Source organism: Salarias fasciatus, chromosome 11, assembly GCF_902148845.1.
Source record: "Salarias fasciatus chromosome 11, fSalaFa1.1, whole genome shotgun sequence".
In the NCBI taxonomy this organism is placed as follows: domain Eukaryota; kingdom Metazoa; phylum Chordata; class Actinopteri; order Blenniiformes; family Blenniidae; genus Salarias; species Salarias fasciatus.
The window spans coordinates 29,803,695-29,822,989 of record NC_043755.1 but is presented as its reverse complement, the minus strand read 5'-3'; the positions used below and the strand labels follow the sequence as shown (position 1 = coordinate 29,822,989).

At 44.2% G+C, this 19,295-nt stretch overlaps 1 protein-coding gene across 6 annotated transcripts in view; it reads right to left on the bottom strand.

Annotated features, from left to right (window-relative positions):
- satb1b (SATB homeobox 1b) overlaps nt 1-19,295 on the bottom strand; it is a 73,919-nt gene that overhangs the window by 9,579 nt on the left and 45,045 nt on the right. For all 6 annotated transcript variants that reach the window (XM_030102025.1, XM_030102027.1, XM_030102024.1 and 3 more), the window contains 2 exons: nt 17,990-18,061; nt 16,448-16,603 (listed from right to left, as the gene is read on the bottom strand). In XM_030102025.1, the coding sequence (XP_029957885.1) occupies nt 16,448-16,603; nt 17,990-18,061 (228 nt within the window). The remainder of the gene's footprint in view (nt 1-16,447; nt 16,604-17,989; nt 18,062-19,295) is intronic.

Here is a 19,295-nt window from a genome sequence, read left to right as displayed (position 1 = left end):
CAATATTTGGTAGTTTTAAGTACTTGCTGGACAATATAGAGCAAATTTACTGTTAAACACGCAAGATGTTGTGGAGTGAAAATACGTTGCATTAACGCTCTGCAAATAGACGACTATCATTTTGTTTTCATTGCATGCAGTTACAGAGCTGCATGTTTTGAATGAAGATATAAGGTTTAAACTCCACTTCCTCCTCTTGCTTCTTGTCTTTAAATGGCAAGACAACGCATCCCTCCCTCCTTCTGTTTTCTTCGCTAATCGCACGCTGCTTTATATATCCATATTTTTCTCTGCATCGACAAGATTTAATGCCCGGCATTACCACACTCATACTGTTGCAAATCTGTTTTCCTCTTTATTGTTTAATGTGATTTGTCGAGCCTCTCCACCGCAGCTGACAAGCACCAACTGCTCTTGATTGGATCATGGTACTCGCTGCCCCTGCCGCTAAAGTGTTCCAGCACGGCCCAGGAAACAAAAAAATCTAGGGCTCTTCAATGCAGTGCGCTCGTATGTTTTGTTTGAGATCATTAAGGGCTCTCTATAAATAAATAGAACAGGTAGTTCAGCGCGGCGATGCTTCAGCTCTCGCTATCCGCGCTTCACTGCGTTTTTCCAGTCCGGGCCACAAAGATCCAGCTGAACGTCTCCCGATTCTCACCGAGGGGAAAGAATGCCAGAATCAGCATCTGCCGCAGTTTCAAACCCATGTCCGTTTACGCAGGAAACTATGCAGTTTCTATGTTTGGCCACTAGTGGCTGCTGTTTGGTTGTGACCGTCCATTTTAAAGTGAAATATCCAGCTCAGAAAAAGTCACCAATTTAATTTTAAAGATATAAAAAGGTTCTTCAGGCTTTGCTTCTGCTACATATGTTTGTTTTTTAGTAGTAGAGAAGAAAAAAATACAAATTTAAGTTTGGCAATTAAAGAATTCTCTCTGTGAGCTTTAAGACAAAGCGCAAAGATGGTTTCTAAATAATTTTATGGTGACTGATGATTAGCATTTTACATTTAGTACTTAGTTTTTGGCTTCTATAGATGAATTGATGTTGATTTCCCTGTTTTACATGATATTTTTAAGTGAAAACACAAAACTTTTTCTGCATTTTTGACGGCTGTTGGTTCAACAGTCCCTCCAAGAACGGTCAGTTTCGTTGTAACTTGTAACTTCGGTAACTTGTTGCGATGACAATAAAGGCTATTTTGATTGCTACAATTTCAATAATTGATCTAAAGGGTAAGACAACAGCGGTGCTCAAAACCACTGAAAATGCTACTTTTTTAAAGTGACTCCAAAGGTGGAAATTTCTGAAGAAAAAAACCCCACTCGGGGTCGGTTGGCGTGTAAATGAGCGAAAACTTCACTTTCTGCCTTCTCGGGCTCCTCAACAGTCCATCTGCACATGGGCAACTCAACGGACAATCAGAACCATGTTTTCCTCCAGAGCGTCATGACTCCCAGTTTAGTTTCTCGTGGGAGTTTCAGAGTTCACAGTAGATGCGTTTTCAGTACACGGAGCCTTACTGGGGCTGAACTTTCTGTCCAGTTCAGATAAATCACAACCGCTTGTTATTAAAGGGACGTTTTGAACACGTTTCACGCCTGTATCCACTTTCCGGATTGGCCTTCCGGGGCGACGCAGCGCGTTTCTTTCAACCTGGATAACCTCAGCCTGTGCAGCTTCAGCAGTGAGCTGGAAAAAAAAAGCAGTTTATTTGAATTCCACACGCATTTCTCAGTCGAACTCGCAGATGCTGTAAACAGGTTCATCGAAGCAATAAGTACTGACAGGCGTAGGATTATCTGGCTGTGTTGGCACACACCTGCAACAATATTGCGCTGTAATCCGCCGCCTCTGGGTCACTGTTGCTTAATTAATAATTAGTTTGGAACAACCGGACTGACAATCAAGGAGCCTCGTTCCGTCTGCGGCTCCGAGCCGGAGCTGACCAGAGACGGAAGGGATCGGAGGTCAGAGGTCAGAAGACGAACCGGAGCCCGAGCCGGCTGAGCGCGCTCCCGCTGCAAACAGCTGATAAAAAATATTTTCCTTTGCGACACAATAGTTGAATTCATGCGCGAGATTCACCCAGCTATGCGACGCCGAGTGCAGCGTGCATGAGCGGCGCCGTCACACGCCGCCAATGAGAGCACAGGCCCGCTCTGTCAGCAGGGAGAACAGCGCCGGATTCACCCACCCACCCGTTCACCCGTTCACCCCCGGCACGGCGCTCAGGGGAAACCCTGAAGCAAGCCGACGCCTCGCCCTCTGATACGGACTGCTTGCTATGGAGCTGCCCTCGCCTCGCCACCGCACAAACAAATAAATAAATAAAACAAGCCAACAGATGTCCATCGAATTGCCATTTCAATGCCCCCCCCCCCCCCACCCTTTCTCTTCCTCGGATTACTGCATGACTAGAAATAATGCCTCTGAGTGCAGGAGTACACTCAGTACCGTTCAGATCTCCATCACTCGTACGGATAAGAATTATTTAAAAAAAACAAAACTTGCAGATGAAGAAATGATTGTGTCTTTTGTTGTGGCTGCCAGACAGACCTCTCCTGTGTCTGAACCCGGGTGGAGAGAGAGAGAGAGAGAGAGGGAGCTAAAAGTAGGGGTGGTGCGGAGGGCGAAGACAATGCATTACTGTCTTCCCTCCTCCTCGGACCTGGCAGCAGCCCAGCTCTGGCAGACGACACCGTGCAGATAAACGCAGCCGATAACACGGGATGTTCAAACCTGTTTCTCTCTCCCGGAGCACGCCCTCAACAAAAAATATATAAATAAATGAATACGAAAAAAAAAAAAAAAAAAAAATCAGCGACTGCACACGTGCACGTTGGACCTGCAAGGTAACGTGCGCTGTGTGGTAAATACATTACGGCGTGGTGGACGCCCATCTGCTGACGAGTCTTGAGTCCTTCCTGATGCTCGGGCATATGTGAATCTCCCGCAACAATAAGCAATAATTGACTGCACAATTCAGGGCCAGATCTCCCTCTCTCTCTCTCTCCCCCTCTCTCTGTCTCTCTCTCTTTTCTCTCTCTTCTTTTTGTTTTGAGGCGAGTGAGTCTTTATGTGCGAGCAGGACGGCTCGCAGTGACTGTACAAATTGTCTATGAGGAAGAAAAGGCCAGTGGAAATGGGGTCAGCGGCCTGAATTGAACTGCAAAAGCAAATCCGAGAGCCAAAAAATATTTTGGGGGGAGAAAAAAAAAAAAAAAAACACAACCACAAAAAAAAGAGAGAGCCCACATTGTACCCCGCTAACAAACCAGCTAAACACCACAAAGTCCTATTTATTTGTCTGCTTGTGCCTCTATTCAATTGTCTTTGTGTAATTTGCCTTCTCAGATAATTAGTCAGCTTAGCAAGGGCCCAAACAGCCCCCCAAAAAAACTCTATCTACCCCTTTTAACCAAAGGACAAGTGTTAATTCGACTGCGTGCTCCTCTGTGGTGGTGATCCCACCATCAGTGCTTAAGGGGAAGGAATTAATTGTGGTTCAGCAAAGGATTTAACACATTATCTGAGCACCGCTGCAGCTGGATGAATGCGTCGGGTTATGTGGCGTATTCATTATATACCCAAAGTAATCATGTTTATTTCCTTTCACTGGCGATGCGATAGAGAGACGATCGGGACAAGGGGAAAGGTTCGCACCAAAGAGATGACTGCTAGCGAGATTTTAGCGTTCAGATTTGTCTCGCTGCAGCATAAGGAGCAGATTACCCGACCCAGCATTCAGCATATATCCAAAGTAATGCAAAGTAATCGTGTTAGCATTGCTTCTTTCACTGAGGGCAAGTGGGGAAGGATCGCAACAGGAAATTACTAAATACTAATGTATCTAACGTTACTGGAAACAAGATTACTGAGCTGTTTTTTTATTTCTCTTTTCTATCATAATGTGGTCCTTTGCCCGTGTCTGCATTTTTTTCCTTTAAATTTTACTCCAAAAAAGAAGCTCACAGAAACATTTGCTTTGCTTTTTATGTGGAGTCGCATTGAGAACAGAGCTATATCCAAGCAGTTTAAATTTCTATCTGACATATTACCTTTTTTTAGCTGCTTCTTCCCAGTCGTCTATGAATTCATATTAACAATTAGTTTTATTTTAACTCTTAGTCTTCCTATCTTTAGATACTACATGAACAAAACCTGTTAACACTGGTTTTGATAAATGCTTCCTAAATATCTTTCTTTTGTTTTCATGATTAATGTTCAATTTTTGGTTGGAAATCCTTTTTTGATGTTTTTCCACATTTCTAAATGGCCATTTTTCCTTTTATATCAAAAGACTGTTTTCTGTGCACTAGTTAGAGCAGGGCTGTCAAACACATTTCAGTTCAGGACTCTTCAAACAGTGTCACACAAACCTTTAAATTCAAACTATAAGGCTTTACCGTGTTCTGACGCAGAGTTTACGTAATGAAAATGCCATACAAAAACAAGCATGACTACTGGAAATGAGTGCTTTGCAAACATAAAGTCAGTTTTATTGAACCTTTCTTGAGCAAACTACAGTGAAATGTTATAAAAAGCATCTATAGCCATTGCATTATGGGTGTTAAGGCTAAGTTCCTAAAATGAGGGAGCTCGCTTCATTAATATCTTTGCTCAGAAGTCTAAAAAAAAAAAAAAACCAAAAAAACAAAACAAGATTTTCTTAGAAATTGTCTCAATTATTTGGGAAGTTTGGGCCAAATTGGAGCCTGTAGTGGGCTGGTTTTGGCCCACTGACCTTATGTTTGACAACCCTGAATTAGAGGGTTTGCATTTATATCTAGCCTGCAAGTGTCGCACCTGTTAGATCTTTGCATTATGGATTATAGAGAAGAATAAAATAGAACAGATGAGAGACGAGAGTCCAAAAGCAAAGCTTACATGTGAGCAACAAACACTCAAATCTGTGTGGCTCAGGTGTATTTTTAGGTACTTTTCATGTAATTGTTAATCACGCTTAAGTCATTTACACCAAATAATTTTCTTTGCTGAAAACGCCCACAAATTCACTTAATATCAAAACCTTCTGATCTGCATTTTCATCAACAATTTCCTGCTTCTCGTTTCTTCACCAGACTTTAATATTTATAAATGCTGCTCGTGTGAGGAATGAGCTTTGAACATATGTGTCTGGTTAAACCGCTAAATTGAATTAAATCCCTGCTAATGCCAATTAAACGCAGGTAAAAGGGAAAGTTGAAGCCATCAGAAGTAATACTTCGAGTGTTGTTATGAGTACTTTTGTACTCTTTTCACCTCTGGGTTACTTTCTACTGCAGCTTCTGCCATTATTAACCAAGTAGAGTCACAGTTATTATACATGAAGACATGTTTCTGAACAGTAGTTACACATTTCTTGGTTTATTGTTTTAACTTTTACAGGAATATTTAAAAACGGACAAAATGACATAGAATTTTTCAACTTACAGGAGAAAAAATATGGAAAATGTCTGATTATATATCTCGAAATGACTGTCACAGTCCAGATGTCTCATAATAATCACCACACAGCACATAAAATGCAATTTTTATGAGAAAAGTTATATTTCCTGTTATTGTAAGAAGTAATCATGTGAAGTTATTTTGACCACAAAGAGCATTAACTGCCTTTGTTTGTATATGGTGATAAAAACTGTTTTAATTAGCTAAATATTACTTTTAATCTCCATTTTTTCCTACTTATTTTCTCTTAAAGAAATGATGTCAACATTAAAAATGCCAGACAGAAGCAACAAGGACTTTAATATTTCACAGATAAAGAAAATTAGCATCTTCTTCTAAAAATATACCACTTTATTTATAACAGAGCTAAGCCTCTATGTTGACTATACGATGATCAAAGAGTTGTTCATTGTAAAAAAAAAAAAAAAAAAAAAAAAAAGGCATATTTTTATTTACCTCTGTTTAATGTGCGTTTCCTGGTGGCCTCGCCATCTGATTTGGATTCACGCGCCGGTCCTGAGCCTTCAGAAGCGGGCGGACTACAAAACCGGCGGATCAAACGGACATCTTTTTGAAATGACAGATAGGCCCTAAGGAGGCTTGGATCTGCGACCACAGAAATGATGAAATTCCTCCTTCTCCCATGTACGGATCAGGAAGGAGAGAAAGAAAAAAGCTTTTTGGGATTAAAAAAAACTGACTCATCTGAATCATCTGAAACTCGCCGTTTGAAAAAATATTTCTTTTTATTATTAAATCATGTTGATACGACTCTGATGTCTTGTCAGAGTGGATGCTTTCCAGATTGCGGTTGCCAGATTGTGTCACTATCCTCTTTTTTTTTTCTTTTTTCGTGTGTGTGTGTGTGTGTGTGTGTGTGTGTGTCAGTGGCTCAGCTTTTAGGAGAGAAATTTGCCAGTGCGAATCCTACGTGCCAAACGCGAGGCGGAGGAGCCGAAGGAGCCTTCGCCAAGCGGCGGGCGTTCTCTGAAGAGGGGTCGCGACCTCTCCGACGACAACAGATTGACGGCTAACACCGTGCACATTGTGGCATGACTGTGCAGGAAATGGCCCCTCGCTTCTGTGTCAGCGCTCGCTCCCAGAAACCGTTTTACGTCACGGCCGCCCGGCCAATAAAGCGTTCGGGGGGGAATTTTTTTTTTTTTTTTTCCAGCAACCAAATAGAGGCAGATGGAGCATAAAGAATAACCAAAGGCAAATGACCAGTCCATCAAAAATGGAGCGCATTAAACATCTGTGTGGTTTCACACTTCGTTTTCTTTTTTTTTTTTTGTTTTTTTTAAGCCACACATTTTTATTCTTTTCCTGCAAACTTCTTCCATTTCCAATCGTACAACCTGGGAGTTTCCCACAGTTCACTTCCTAGCAGCATTACAAAAAAAAAAAAGAAAAAAAAAAGGTAGTTAAGACACAGAAAAAACATGTCCAATTTGCATATTTGCAAATTTAACTGCTCGATCGTTTTAATGCCTCGCCCCGTGTTTGTCCGCGGTGCTAAAAGAAACATTTGCAGGCAACACATTTTATCTCTTAAGAAGGCAAACTTCGCTTTAAATATCAATCAATATCACATATTAGGAAAAATTCGCTCCCAGTAAAGCACTACAGATTGATTATGTGTACAAAATGGCTGCGGAGCGAGCCGCCGATGACGCCTGAGTACATGTGCCTCTCTGTATCAAATATTAGTACTGTTGAAATTGCACCATAATCTAGTTTCGCCTGGTGGTGGGCTGATATTTGGGCAGGAGCGAGCGCTGTCTGCACAGCCACACTCAATGTTCAAACACTGTTCTCCCACCACAAATTTACCTCTTGTTTATAATCTTTTTTTTTTCCTCTTTCTTTTCCTCTCCCTCCCTCCCTCTCTCCCCTCTATTCAATACTGCTCAGGCAGATGGAGGATGAATGCACACAAGACAACAAACACGCCGAAAGATGAACTGCAGATAAACAACAACTGCGGCGACATTACAAAACACAGAAAAGCACCTACATGGAGTCTGATTCCATCAATTATAAAAGCGTGATTGAGATTTAATTCAAAGCTGGGGTTTAATTGCTAATATCAAAGCATAATTAGGCTGATAAATCATGACTGATCTTATTGAATTAGGGATTGAAATAGCGGAGAACCTGCAAATTGTCCATGTCAGCCAAATAAGTGCTCTTAATTGGTCTGCAAGTTTGCTTCAGATACTAATGAAAGCCAACAAATATTCCTCCTTAAAAAGTCTCGCTGGATTCGAGTCTTTCTTCCGCGTTTTGTTGAACTTTGAGGGAAATTATCTCCAGATATCTCTCGGTGCTGCTAAAAAAGGCAGCTTGCTTCGACTTCAATGGCGTTTCTAATTGTTAAAATAGGGACATCATCAGTTTTAAGCAGTGAAAGTCACACTGATTTGGCTTAAAAAATCGGAGTCCTGTGCTGTTGTCGCACTTTTTGTGCAAATGATGTGTTACTGGAAACTACAGCGCGACTTTCTGATGTGAGATTTGCATAAAGTGCGCACAAAAATGCACATATGTGCACAATGCATGATGATAGAGTGGAATAAATAGCTTCGTTATTTGTCACATATGTGCTGCATCAATAAACAGAATCCATGTCAGAGTTTTAAATAAGCTGGAACTGAAGCCGCTTCCTCTATGAGGTGATTTGGAAGAGGAAGTTGCACAATATGCTCGGATAAAAGCAAAAAAACAAAAGCAAAAAAAAAAAAAAAAAAAAAAAGCTCAATTTATACACATTATTGGCAAAATGGACACAACAGGAGACGCCGCAGAAAAAGACTGATGTGGTCATTTTTCTTTGGGAGAGAGGAAATGACAGAAAGAGGTGTTTTAGAACAAATAATGTGCAGAGAAGCAGGATGAGGACTTGGATTGGTCCTGATAGCTCGCTCACACACTGTCTGCGCACACACACACACACACACACACACACACACACGCACACACACTCTCAGACTGCATCTGCTGGAGCTAGTGGCTGTAGTTAAATTGAAATATTTCCCGGCGTGTGTCAGAAGCATGCAGAATGGTAATTATGACAGATCTGATTAGGCGGGCCGAGTCGGGCGGCTCCGGGCTGCAGGTGCGACCTTGTGCATTCCTGCGTGTGTAAATAAAATTAATTACAAGCGTAGGGGGCGCGCGGCGCGTGACATCGGCGCGCACAGGGGGGACTCCCACGGGGGGCACCCTAATGGAATATTTTCCCCGAGTCTAATAATACAGTTGGTATTGACTTGAGGTAATTAGGGGGATCATTAAAGCGCTTTTCCCGGCGTATTTGCCTGCCTGATCAGATTAGCGAGAATGGGCCTCAGAACAAGCCCTGTGTGGTCTGTCAGGAGAAGTGGAGACAGTGGGAGTGGGTTAGAGGAGGAGAAATCACCCCGCCCGCCGCAGGAAGGATGCGAGGGAGCGGGAGGAGCCGCCGAGGTGGGACGCGGCGCGGCGCGAGCCGGGCCGGACGGGAAGCGGTTTGTCGGCGGCGGCGGCGGCGGCGGCGGGGAGGCGGCTCGCGGCGGAGCAGACTCCCGGTTTGGACCGCCGGGTAGCGGGTGGGCGGGCTGAAGACAGATGGGGTGAGAGGTGGCGCGCGAGGCGTAAGTGAGAGCGATGGCGAGGAGAGACGCAAAAGTGCTCTGAGCATGCTCAGTGTCGCCCCCGCCGAGGGCGGGAGTGAGGGGGGAGGGGGGCGAGGGGATTCCACTGTCCATTAAACAATAAGAGAAAGGCTCATTTCAGAGGGAGGGGAAGACTCACCGTTTGCAAGATAATTCATTCGCTAAATTAATTATTCAGACAGCTGGGTCTCCAGTTCAAGAAATTGTGTCTTTAATAATAGCGGGGGGGGGGGGGGATCTGGCCAAGCCTGTTTCCCATGGCAACCTAATAACCAAGCAGGCACAAGAGATAAATAAATAAATCAATTAATAAACAGTCACGGCCCTTTCGGATCCCCGGGGGCCGGGATGCGCTCACTCTGATCTGCCTAATTTAAGAGAGAGAGGTGTGGAGGATGTGAAGCCCCCCCACACCGAACGGCACAGGAAGTGGAACTTATGAGAAGTGATGCGAGATTTCCACTGCGCGCGCGAAGCCTCTGGCAATGATCGCCACCCTGGCACGAGTCCTGATATTAAAAACGGTTTCTGATAACATCTCCGCTGTCAATTTTACTTTCCTTCAGCGTCATTTAAAAGCGCAGTGAAGCGCCGGAACGGGCTCAGAGGTCTGCGCGTTTTGGACCAAATGACACTTTACTGTCGACTTCACACCAAATAAATCAGCCTGGAAGCACAAAACATGCTCAAAATGAAGATTAGACCGCCGATGAACTTATAGAGCATGAAGCTCGGCTATGTTTATCAAAGCTGTGCTTCACGTTGCATTAATAAAATGAAAAACAATCAATAAATGCTGACAGCTTTGTTTTTACATTGAACTGTTTCTGCCTCTGAAGCTGAACATTTGGGTTAAAAGTCATTTTAACTGTTTTTAGCTCAGTGTGCGATTACCATCATTTTACCGCATTTAGGTAATTTGAGCTGCTTTACTTATTTCAACAGAATCCACTATTAATTTTGAACCTCCTGAGCTGTTGTAGGAGGTTTAGCTGTTACAGCAGCTATAAGATTTGATTGTTTTAGCCACTTTGGCTGTTTAGCATTTTGAGGGTGTTTGGATAATTTCACCACTTGATCTCTTGTTATCATTTTAGCAGTTTTAGCATTTTAGGTGTATCAATAGTGTGGTAGTTTTAGCCTTTTTCGTCATTTTAGCCATTTGGGCTAATCGTCTTTTTCGCAGCTTCAGCAGTTTAGTTCAGTCGGCTTCAGTTCATCTGTTCCAACTGAAATCACTGCTAAATCCAGACGTGTTGTTGTTTTGATTGGCATTTTCAGTCACCATTTAGCCTGGATGTGTGAGATCCGATAATTAAAGCTAGCGTCTCTGCTATAGCTGTACCACAATGATGTGGGCGGGGCTTAAAAGTTCAAACTAGCATTCTGATTGGATGTAGATTTTAGAGACTTCGTCCAGCCGCAAGATGACGAAAACTTTAAATAAGTTTGAGTTTGAGGGGGGTCTTATGATGAGGATTCTCGGATTTGGTGTGACTTTATGGCGTTCTCGCTGAAATACATTTTCAGGCTGACTGTGTGCCGAGCAGCTTACGGTACGAGTGTGCGACACGTTGGTGAAGCTCCTCCGCGGTTGTACGGTTGTGCTACAGAAGTCCTGGAGGCCGCCTTGACATGTTTGCAGAGCTCCGCTTCTCTGCTTTCTGCTGGTTTGTCAATTTCCTGGAGATTACAAACAGTGCCGGAGTAACGGCTCTCGGAAACAGGCGTGCCAAATGGGGTCTGCGGCGGCGGCGGCGGCGGGACGGAAATAGAAGAGTTAACGCCGTCTGGAAAAAAAAAAAACACGCCGTCACGCCAAACGGGACTTTTAACACAGTGACCCCGAGCGGCTCCTCGCTAACAGGCGGAGCCGTGAACAGTCACAGTCCGGGAACAGACAGGGAAAAGGTCAGCCATCTGCCCCTCTTGTTCGGCAGCCATTGGACGCAGTGGAGTGACACAGGCGCGCTGTCATGTGTGGATCACGTGTTCGATGCCGGAGATCAAACCCCTCCGAGTGACTCCGGACAGGAAGCAGTCGCAGTCACTCCGTCACCTCCCTTCCTTCTGATATCAGCGTCCCCACCCACTCCCCACCTCCACACCACATCTCCAGCTCGGCGCTCACTCCACACCCCCCTCCACCCCCCCACCCCCCCCCCACCCTCCACTCCAGGGACTGCCGTGCCAGGCGGGTGCAGGGTGACAGATGGCATACACCAACCTCCTCTCCCTCCCCCCCACCCACCACCACCACCACCGTGCTCGCTCTCCCCTCTTTCTACCCACTCGCCCCCCCCCCCTGCTGCACCACCCCCCTCTCTGCTCGGCCCCCCCGGTGGCGCAGCGGTGGACCAGATCAGTGCCATTCTGTCTCATTAGAGCCTGGCTAATTAGCGTAGCCTCTTCCAGGGGAGAGTGAACGAGAGAGAGAGGGGAAGGGAGGGTGGTGCTGGTGGCCGCGGCGGCGGCGGCGGCGGCGTTCTGTGCTCCACTGGTCATCTCGGAGTCGGAGGGCTTTGAGCCCCGCCGTGCGCGGAGCTCCCAGGGTGCTTGTTTCATGACAGCGGGGACTCTGATTCCGTCCTTCGCTCAGTTCCTCGCAGGAAGCGTCGGGGATGTTCAGACATGAAAGTCGTGTCACAGGGATGCCCCCCCGATCCGCTCCGTCCCACCCTCAGCTAACCCCCCACCCCCACCCCCACCCCCACCCCCCACCTCTGCCAGGCTCGCCAACACACAGCGAGCATCCCCCTGTTAACACGGATGAAAACAAAGCACTGCAACTTGCTAGATAGCGCTCGAGCCCGACTGAGCCAGTTAATAATGTTGACACCGACTCGGGGCGATCCAGATCATAGCTCGAGCACCTCTGCAGGCGGGGGGGAAAAAAAATCACACAAAAAAACAAACAAACAAACAAAAAAAAAAAAAAAACACCGGGCCGTTTGGCAAATCTCGCCACTTCTGGCAGCGTCGTCGCTGGATTCGAACCAGTTGTTTTCTCCAAATCTGACACGTCCCGGAGCGAAATGGAGACGGAGCATTCTTGAATCATTGAGGAACGGATCATGCATAATGATTTTCTATTTTATCAACACAACATCTCGGGGTGGCTTACTCAAGACAAACACCCAAAACCGCCGGACTGGCTGGGCGCGAGCGGCCGCCGCTAATCCGACGGAGGAACAACGGCGCGGGCTGGATTCACTGCTCTGTAGTTACTACTCTGGATATGTGGCAGTAAAAGAGTGATTGAAATGCAACATTGAATATGTGTGTGTGAGAGAGAGAGAGAGAGAGAGAGAGAGAGAGAGAGAGAGAGAGAGAGAGGGGGTGGGGGGGCAGTTAAGGGCTGGCAGAGGCCTGCTGCGGTTATGAGCCCTAGGAGAGGACAGAATGGCTGCGTTCCAGAAACCCCCAAACACACACACACACACACACACACACACACACACACACACACACACACACACACACACACACACACACACACACACACACTAGATTGCACAAACACTGGCCCAAACATTAAATGCGCCTGCACATAAACCCATATTTGATGCACAGGAAAGCAAATCTACACACAGTGAACGCACACACACCTGAGCACGCAGCGGCCTGTAAACTTCTTTTAGATATTTAAAAAAAACAAAACAGCAAACCTTCTTTTAGCTGCATCACCTGCCGCTCTGCGAATGTGTGCTAGCGCAGCAACAAAAAAAAAAACAAAAAACACTACACTAAACACGCCAACACACTGACCCCGTGCTTGCGTAAGCATGCTGGGAAATCCTAAGCCGAGCTGAAGAGTTTGAACTGCACACCGAGCTGACAGGACGGTGCCAGCCTGGGTGATGAGGCCTCTTCCTCCCCCTCCCCCCCGCCATTATTTCCCCGGACCCCATATGGGCGCGCTGCCAGCCGAGCCCATCCTCCATCCTCATCACCAACCCCGGCTCCAGCAGCCGCTGCTGCCTGGCATGCTCCTCCACTTCACCAGTCCACCGGTTTTATTTCATGTTTTTTTTAATTTTTTTTTTGCCTGCTCGGAGGCAAAAAACCCTCTCCTGACCTGAGTGACGCTGTTGAACGTTGTGAATAAACACATTTCTCCTCCTGACACACGGAGGGTCGCGTCTCCTCAGACAAAAACACTCAACGCTGTGAATATCTGAGCATGGGTGTCTGCACAGATGCCTGATTTCCTCCACTGCAGACGGTAACACGAGCAGAATGAGACTCTGGCTGCACGGATGAGAGCCGGATTCTACATATTTCAAATAATCTGTATATTTTCATAACAAGCAGCATCTTATATGGTCTTGTTTATTTTCCAACAAGCATAAATTTTACTGATTATAAATCTAATTCTGTACACTGTGAACTTATTTACCATAAAGATTTAGAAATATCATGAGCATCATCACTGTAAAATGAACATATATCTATATTCAGAATTTCATACGCACAAATTCAAGTTGCTCAACAATAATTAAACAGGAAACGTTCGGTATCGCAATAACGATGTGCTTCAAAATAAATACACACAGTGCTCTTTCTCTTGCCATCATTTTTTTCTTTTTTGTCCCAAAACATGTCATTCTCATCACAAACGTTTTTGGAATCTATTTGTATAATAGCTTCTTTTTTGAGATATGTATTTTTTTTATGTTAAAATATAGATAAATTGTCAATATTGCAGAAATTATGTACACAAAACGACGCCTGATGATTTTCCAGACTGAAGCAGTTTTCTCAGTCCGCTAAGCGATGCATTTAAAGCACTGAAACGTCGACCTGGATTCCGTCATGTGACGTACGGACGGGACGAAACGCGCGAGATGACGACAGTACACGCCGCTGAGGCTGCACTGAGGGCCGAGAGCCGCCGAGCGCCGCGTCCCGCTATCCGATGGCCGGGGTTCAGGGGTTTGTGGCCGGGGCGGAGCAGCCGCCGGCCTGGCGGTGCCGGTAGCGGCGGCGATGCCGGCTGGGTAGTAAGGGGGGAGACCAGCTGCCCGGGGAGCGCCCATTACGAGATAGAGCCAGAGATAAGTGCTCTCCCAGGCCCCTTTTCAGAGGCATAATTAGCACACTTCTTATCTGCTGCTCAATTCACATTCACACCCGCCTGCCATGAATGGGACGTGAAAGGAGAGGCAGAAACCGGGGAGGGTGGAGGGAGGAGGGGGCGCCAGAGGTAGAGGGGGCAAGACAGAGCGAGGAGCGGCGAGGGGAGGGGAGGGGCGGCACGGTGGAAACCTGTTCCCAGACAAACCCTCATCCGAGAGGACGGGGGAGACGGGAGCGCCTGCCTCGCTCGCCATCCTTTCCAAGGAGTCTTTGAACTCCTTAACAAAAACAGTGGTTTGTGCATCAAACTGCAATTTGGTAAAACAAAGCTATCTGGGGGTATAATCATCCTAATCAGCAAGAAAAAAATAAAGCCTTTGCAGATATTTCAAGATTATTCCGCCCTTGGTGATCTATTTCTCCCCCCTCCGTCTTCTTCATCAAGCACAATTGTGGAAATTCTTCCCCACTGTGCCTGCGACAGACACATGAAAACCTTTAATAATAAGTCCTTAGCGCAACGTTCTCTTCCCCCCTAAATTGCTTTTAATAAAGAGTTAAACGCGCGGTATGTTTTCTCTGCAATTTACTGTTTCCAGCACACACAGGCCTTTATTGTGTGCTCTTTGTGAGAAGATGACAGGGTGAGTGGAGCTAATATAAACAGGTTTGTTTGGTGTTGAAACAGTGTCGACTGCTAAACTCCAAACCCACAATAAAGAAGACATGTGTCATTATGCCCATAAATCAGTGCAGCGCTGCACTGACGCAACTCTGGCTGCGTGGACTTTTACTTCTCCACCTTACACGTTTACATCCAGGTGAGAGGCGCCGCACAGATGTTTTAATGGGTTTTCCTTCATGAGTGTTTATCAGGAGAGCAGAAAACGCTCCGAAAGACACAGATCAGATCGTCTAAATTTGAAAAAAGATGAAACGATCTTTACGTTGAATTAAAAAGAGATCTTTACGAGTGTCTGTCTGTTTGCATGTGTGGGCTAAAAAAATGACATACCCACGTCTGGAAATTCAGGTTTGGATCCGCAGCGTATCATTACGGCTCCGCGAGCTGCTTTTTCTTAATGAAAACGGGATTGGCAAGTTATGCTACTCTTTCAGACAGTGGAAGGTAACTCGGGAAAAAAAAAAAAAAGAAAAAAAAAAAGGGCTTTGGAATCCAAGATGAAGCGACTGTTTCATTTTATGTTCAGAAAGTGGAGAAAAACTGGAGTAAACTCCAATTTCTATCAACGTCTTGCTCATTCTGTTCATGAAATCTCCTCCACACAGTGATTACAGCGACTGTCACACATCAAATTCACTTCTCTTAAAGGTTTAAGTGAAGCAGAGCTGTCGAACCATTAACTCTAAACTCTAAACTCAGTCCACTTTTTGGTCAAAGGAGGGATTTCCTGTATTTTCCGACTGCAATAAACGACTCTTGTTGGCAGGTACAGATTTGAAAGTAGAAGCTTCAGAAACATTTATTGTCGTGTTGCACTATTTCATGTCTGTTCTATTAATTTTTAATTCAAACATGAAGTGGTGGATTTCTTTAATTATCACTTCTATTTTTACTCTCATCTGTTTTATTTCCAAATTTTTAATAAAAAAATATCAATGAAAACTAAATACATGATCAAACAAAGTTCAGATTGCTCAGGCTTGAGCAACATTTCTGGATTTTGTAATATTAACACACTTTGTGACACTTTTGCACTGAAAAAAGGTGAAAGAGACTTGAATGGACACAAACTTGTGCAAAAGAAAATGCTTAAATTTGAACAGCTAACACATAATGAGAAAGAACAGTATAAAGTTGAGCTAGGTTAATCTTTTACAAAAATCTGTAGAGAAATTTATTCCATTTCCAGAAGGTTTAAAGCAGGGTCGTCAAAACACGGCAGGCAATTGGCTTGTTTTGCCCCAAAAAGTTCATTAAAATTGTCTTTATTTTGAGGCTTTAGTCATTTTCCGTATTAATTGTTTGGTTTTGTGAAAATATAAACATAAATAAAGTCTTCAAAGTTCAGCTGTTGGGATCCATGTTTAAAATGAAAGGTGACGACAGCGCTGATAAAAGCAGACTGATAAAACACTAACGGCTGGCAGCAGCGACACAACCTGAACCACTGAGAGAACAGTTACTGTTTCCTGTCTGAACGTCTCCGCTGGTTCCTGACTGAAACGCGACGGCGTTCGGACCGACTGAGTGGATTTGGCGGCACTTTGAGACGGCGGGTGTGAGTTTGGGCTACCTGGCTCTTGGAGGCGGCCACCTTGGCGAACAGCGCCTGCGAGACTTTGGCCCTCTTCATCTCCTGCTGGATCTCGTCGTAGATGGTGGAGTTGATGTTGAGGATGCAGCTCTCCGTCTTGCCGTTCCACTCGCTGGGCAGAGGCGACGGTTTCACCTGTTTGGAAAGTTAAAAATGCTGGAATGAATGTGACTCAACAGCTAGCAATAGCTCATTTATTTACTTGAGTGACTGTCTTTTTAAACAACATATTTCAAAGTTTTACTGTCTAAGTTGAGTGGCGGTTCACTGTATATATACAGAGAAGGTCGCATTTATTATTCTTTACCATCAACAAACCAAATATATATATATAAATATATATATATATATATATATATATATATATATATATATATATATATATATATATATATATATATATATATGTATATATATATATATTTTGTAGTTGAGCATCCTTTTGGATTCATATGGATGGTCTATTATTTAAAGCAGACGTCTGCTGCCTCGCCATTTTCACCATTTTGTACCAAATAAAATGTCATAAAATGTAAAAAGTTACCTCTAGATACGTTATATATTTCACATATTTCCCCACTTCAGCCATTTCATGTATCTATCTTAATCTTTTTAGCTATCTAGTTAGCATTTCCTATTTGCTTGAGCAGTTTTAAATATACTGGAATTTTTCTCCTCTTTTTCCTGATTTTTTTTCTTTGACTCTTTATTCTTTTTTCCTATTTTCCTTCATCCCCTTATTTTTCTCATTCCTTTCTTTATTTTTCTTCCTTTTAGCTCCCAAAAGAGAAGCCCTATTAGGAGTTTTAATCAATTTACATCGATCAGATTGGACTATTTTTGAAAATCAGTGTGAAACGTTTACTCGTTTTCATTTCAAAACTATAAAAATCCCTCCAAAATAAGGGTTTTAAATAGACCTGAGAATTTTTTTGAAGAATAAAATAACCAGACATGTGATTACATTTTTTTTTTTTGTCCTCCAGAAAATAATTAAGTTTCTGACTCAAATCTGTAAAACAAGTTGAATCATGATGTCTGTCGATGCTAATAATTAGTCCGGCTCGTCCTGTGAAACATAGAATTATAGTAATAATGCGTGCGTGCGCAAACATGCGTGTAGATGCATTTAGTCATGTTGTATGTGTCGTTACTATGACAACCATCCACCATCCATCTATCTATCTATCTATCTATCTATCGTTAAAGCTGTACTTGAGCACATTTCAGAACGTTTTCAACTTTTGCGAAGTAAAAAAGTAACTTTTATCTCCTCTCTTGTGCTAAAACTAAATAAAGGTAACATTTCTACATGTCAAAGGTCGGAGAGAATCAAAATCAGTTATCAGGAATGTACTTTCAAGATAAATTCTAATTTTATTGTTGTTTTGAAGTGCACAGACGTGTGGATACAGATATGTCGGTGTGGGAGATTCCCGTGTGTGTGTGTGTGTGTGTGTGTGCGCGTGTGTGTTGGCGTCGCCGGTGTCGGTGTCGGGGTGAGTGAAGTTGTTTGCTCACAGGTGAAATGCCCACAGGGATTCTGGGATTCCAATCCTCGGGTCTGACGCTGTTGCAGTCTTCCCTCCGGGGCTGCGGAGTCAAAAACAGAAAGAAAAAACACACAAACAGGCTTAAAAACATAAAGGGAACACACACACACACGCGCGCACACACACACACACACACACACACACGCATGGTGCAGGAGTGTAGATTACACCCACACGCAGCGCCGACGTGACTTTGAAAACACTTGGATGTGTTGTGTGAAATGTTATTATTCTTACGTCAAGCCGGTGATTAAAAAATAAATGCAAGTCAAGTGAAATCAAATCATCTTCATTCAGCGGCTTGTTGCATCTTGACAAAAATCCTTTGACGAGGTAACAAGTATCCTAATAAAAGCATTACCCAAGAACCATTAGCATATGAATCATTCCATACGAGCCCGTTTTTTTTTTTCTTTTTTTTTTTTTTTTTTTTCCACGGGGCCGGGGATGAGTGCAAGTAAATGGCATTTCAAATAAACCATAATAACACCAACAGCCACCAACTCAAGATGAAAAAAAAAGACATATATACTGAATTATTTTGTCTAGACGCCTAATATGAGCTCCTTCATGTGTTAAAATCCTAAAATTTTGTGGTGAATCTGGAATGTCTGCGCATGCTTCCTCCTCCCTCCTGGTCTTTCATCCCGCTTTATGGCGGCTCGACGAGGAGCTCGCCGGTCTGAGCGGCGGGATACCGTGTCAGGCAAATTGTTGAGGCCGGTACGTGCGCTAACTGGCTCCGGGGGAGTTCGAGGCGACCCATCGGCGCACGTGAGAGAAACATACCTCTGCATCTGTTTTTATGAGGCCAATAAAATCCCTCCTCTGTCTCGGGCTCAATTGCCACCCTGGCTGATTTATGTGCTCAAATTCACACCGCATTGCTCCATAGGAGATGCTGGCAGATGGCCAGGTGTATGACTCTGTGTGAGCGTGTGTGTGTGTGTGTGTGTGTGTGTGTGTGTGTGTGGACCAGGAACAGGTCTACATGATAAATGTCAGTGGGTTTAAGTCACACAGGTGAAGTATGCGAGGCCTCCAGATATCACCGCGGCGTGCCAGCAGTGTTTTAAATGATGAGAAAATAGGAATCGGAGGCTGCGGGCCGTGCACGGAGACGCGCACGTCTGCATGTCACATTCCTGTTATATAACCCGACAGCAGCAACTTTTTTTTTTTTTCTCAAACTGGCGGAGTCACACACCTGAAGTTCAACCGTCTGCTCTCGATTCAGCATAGTGAAAAAAGTCACAGAAAACTAGTGAATCTGT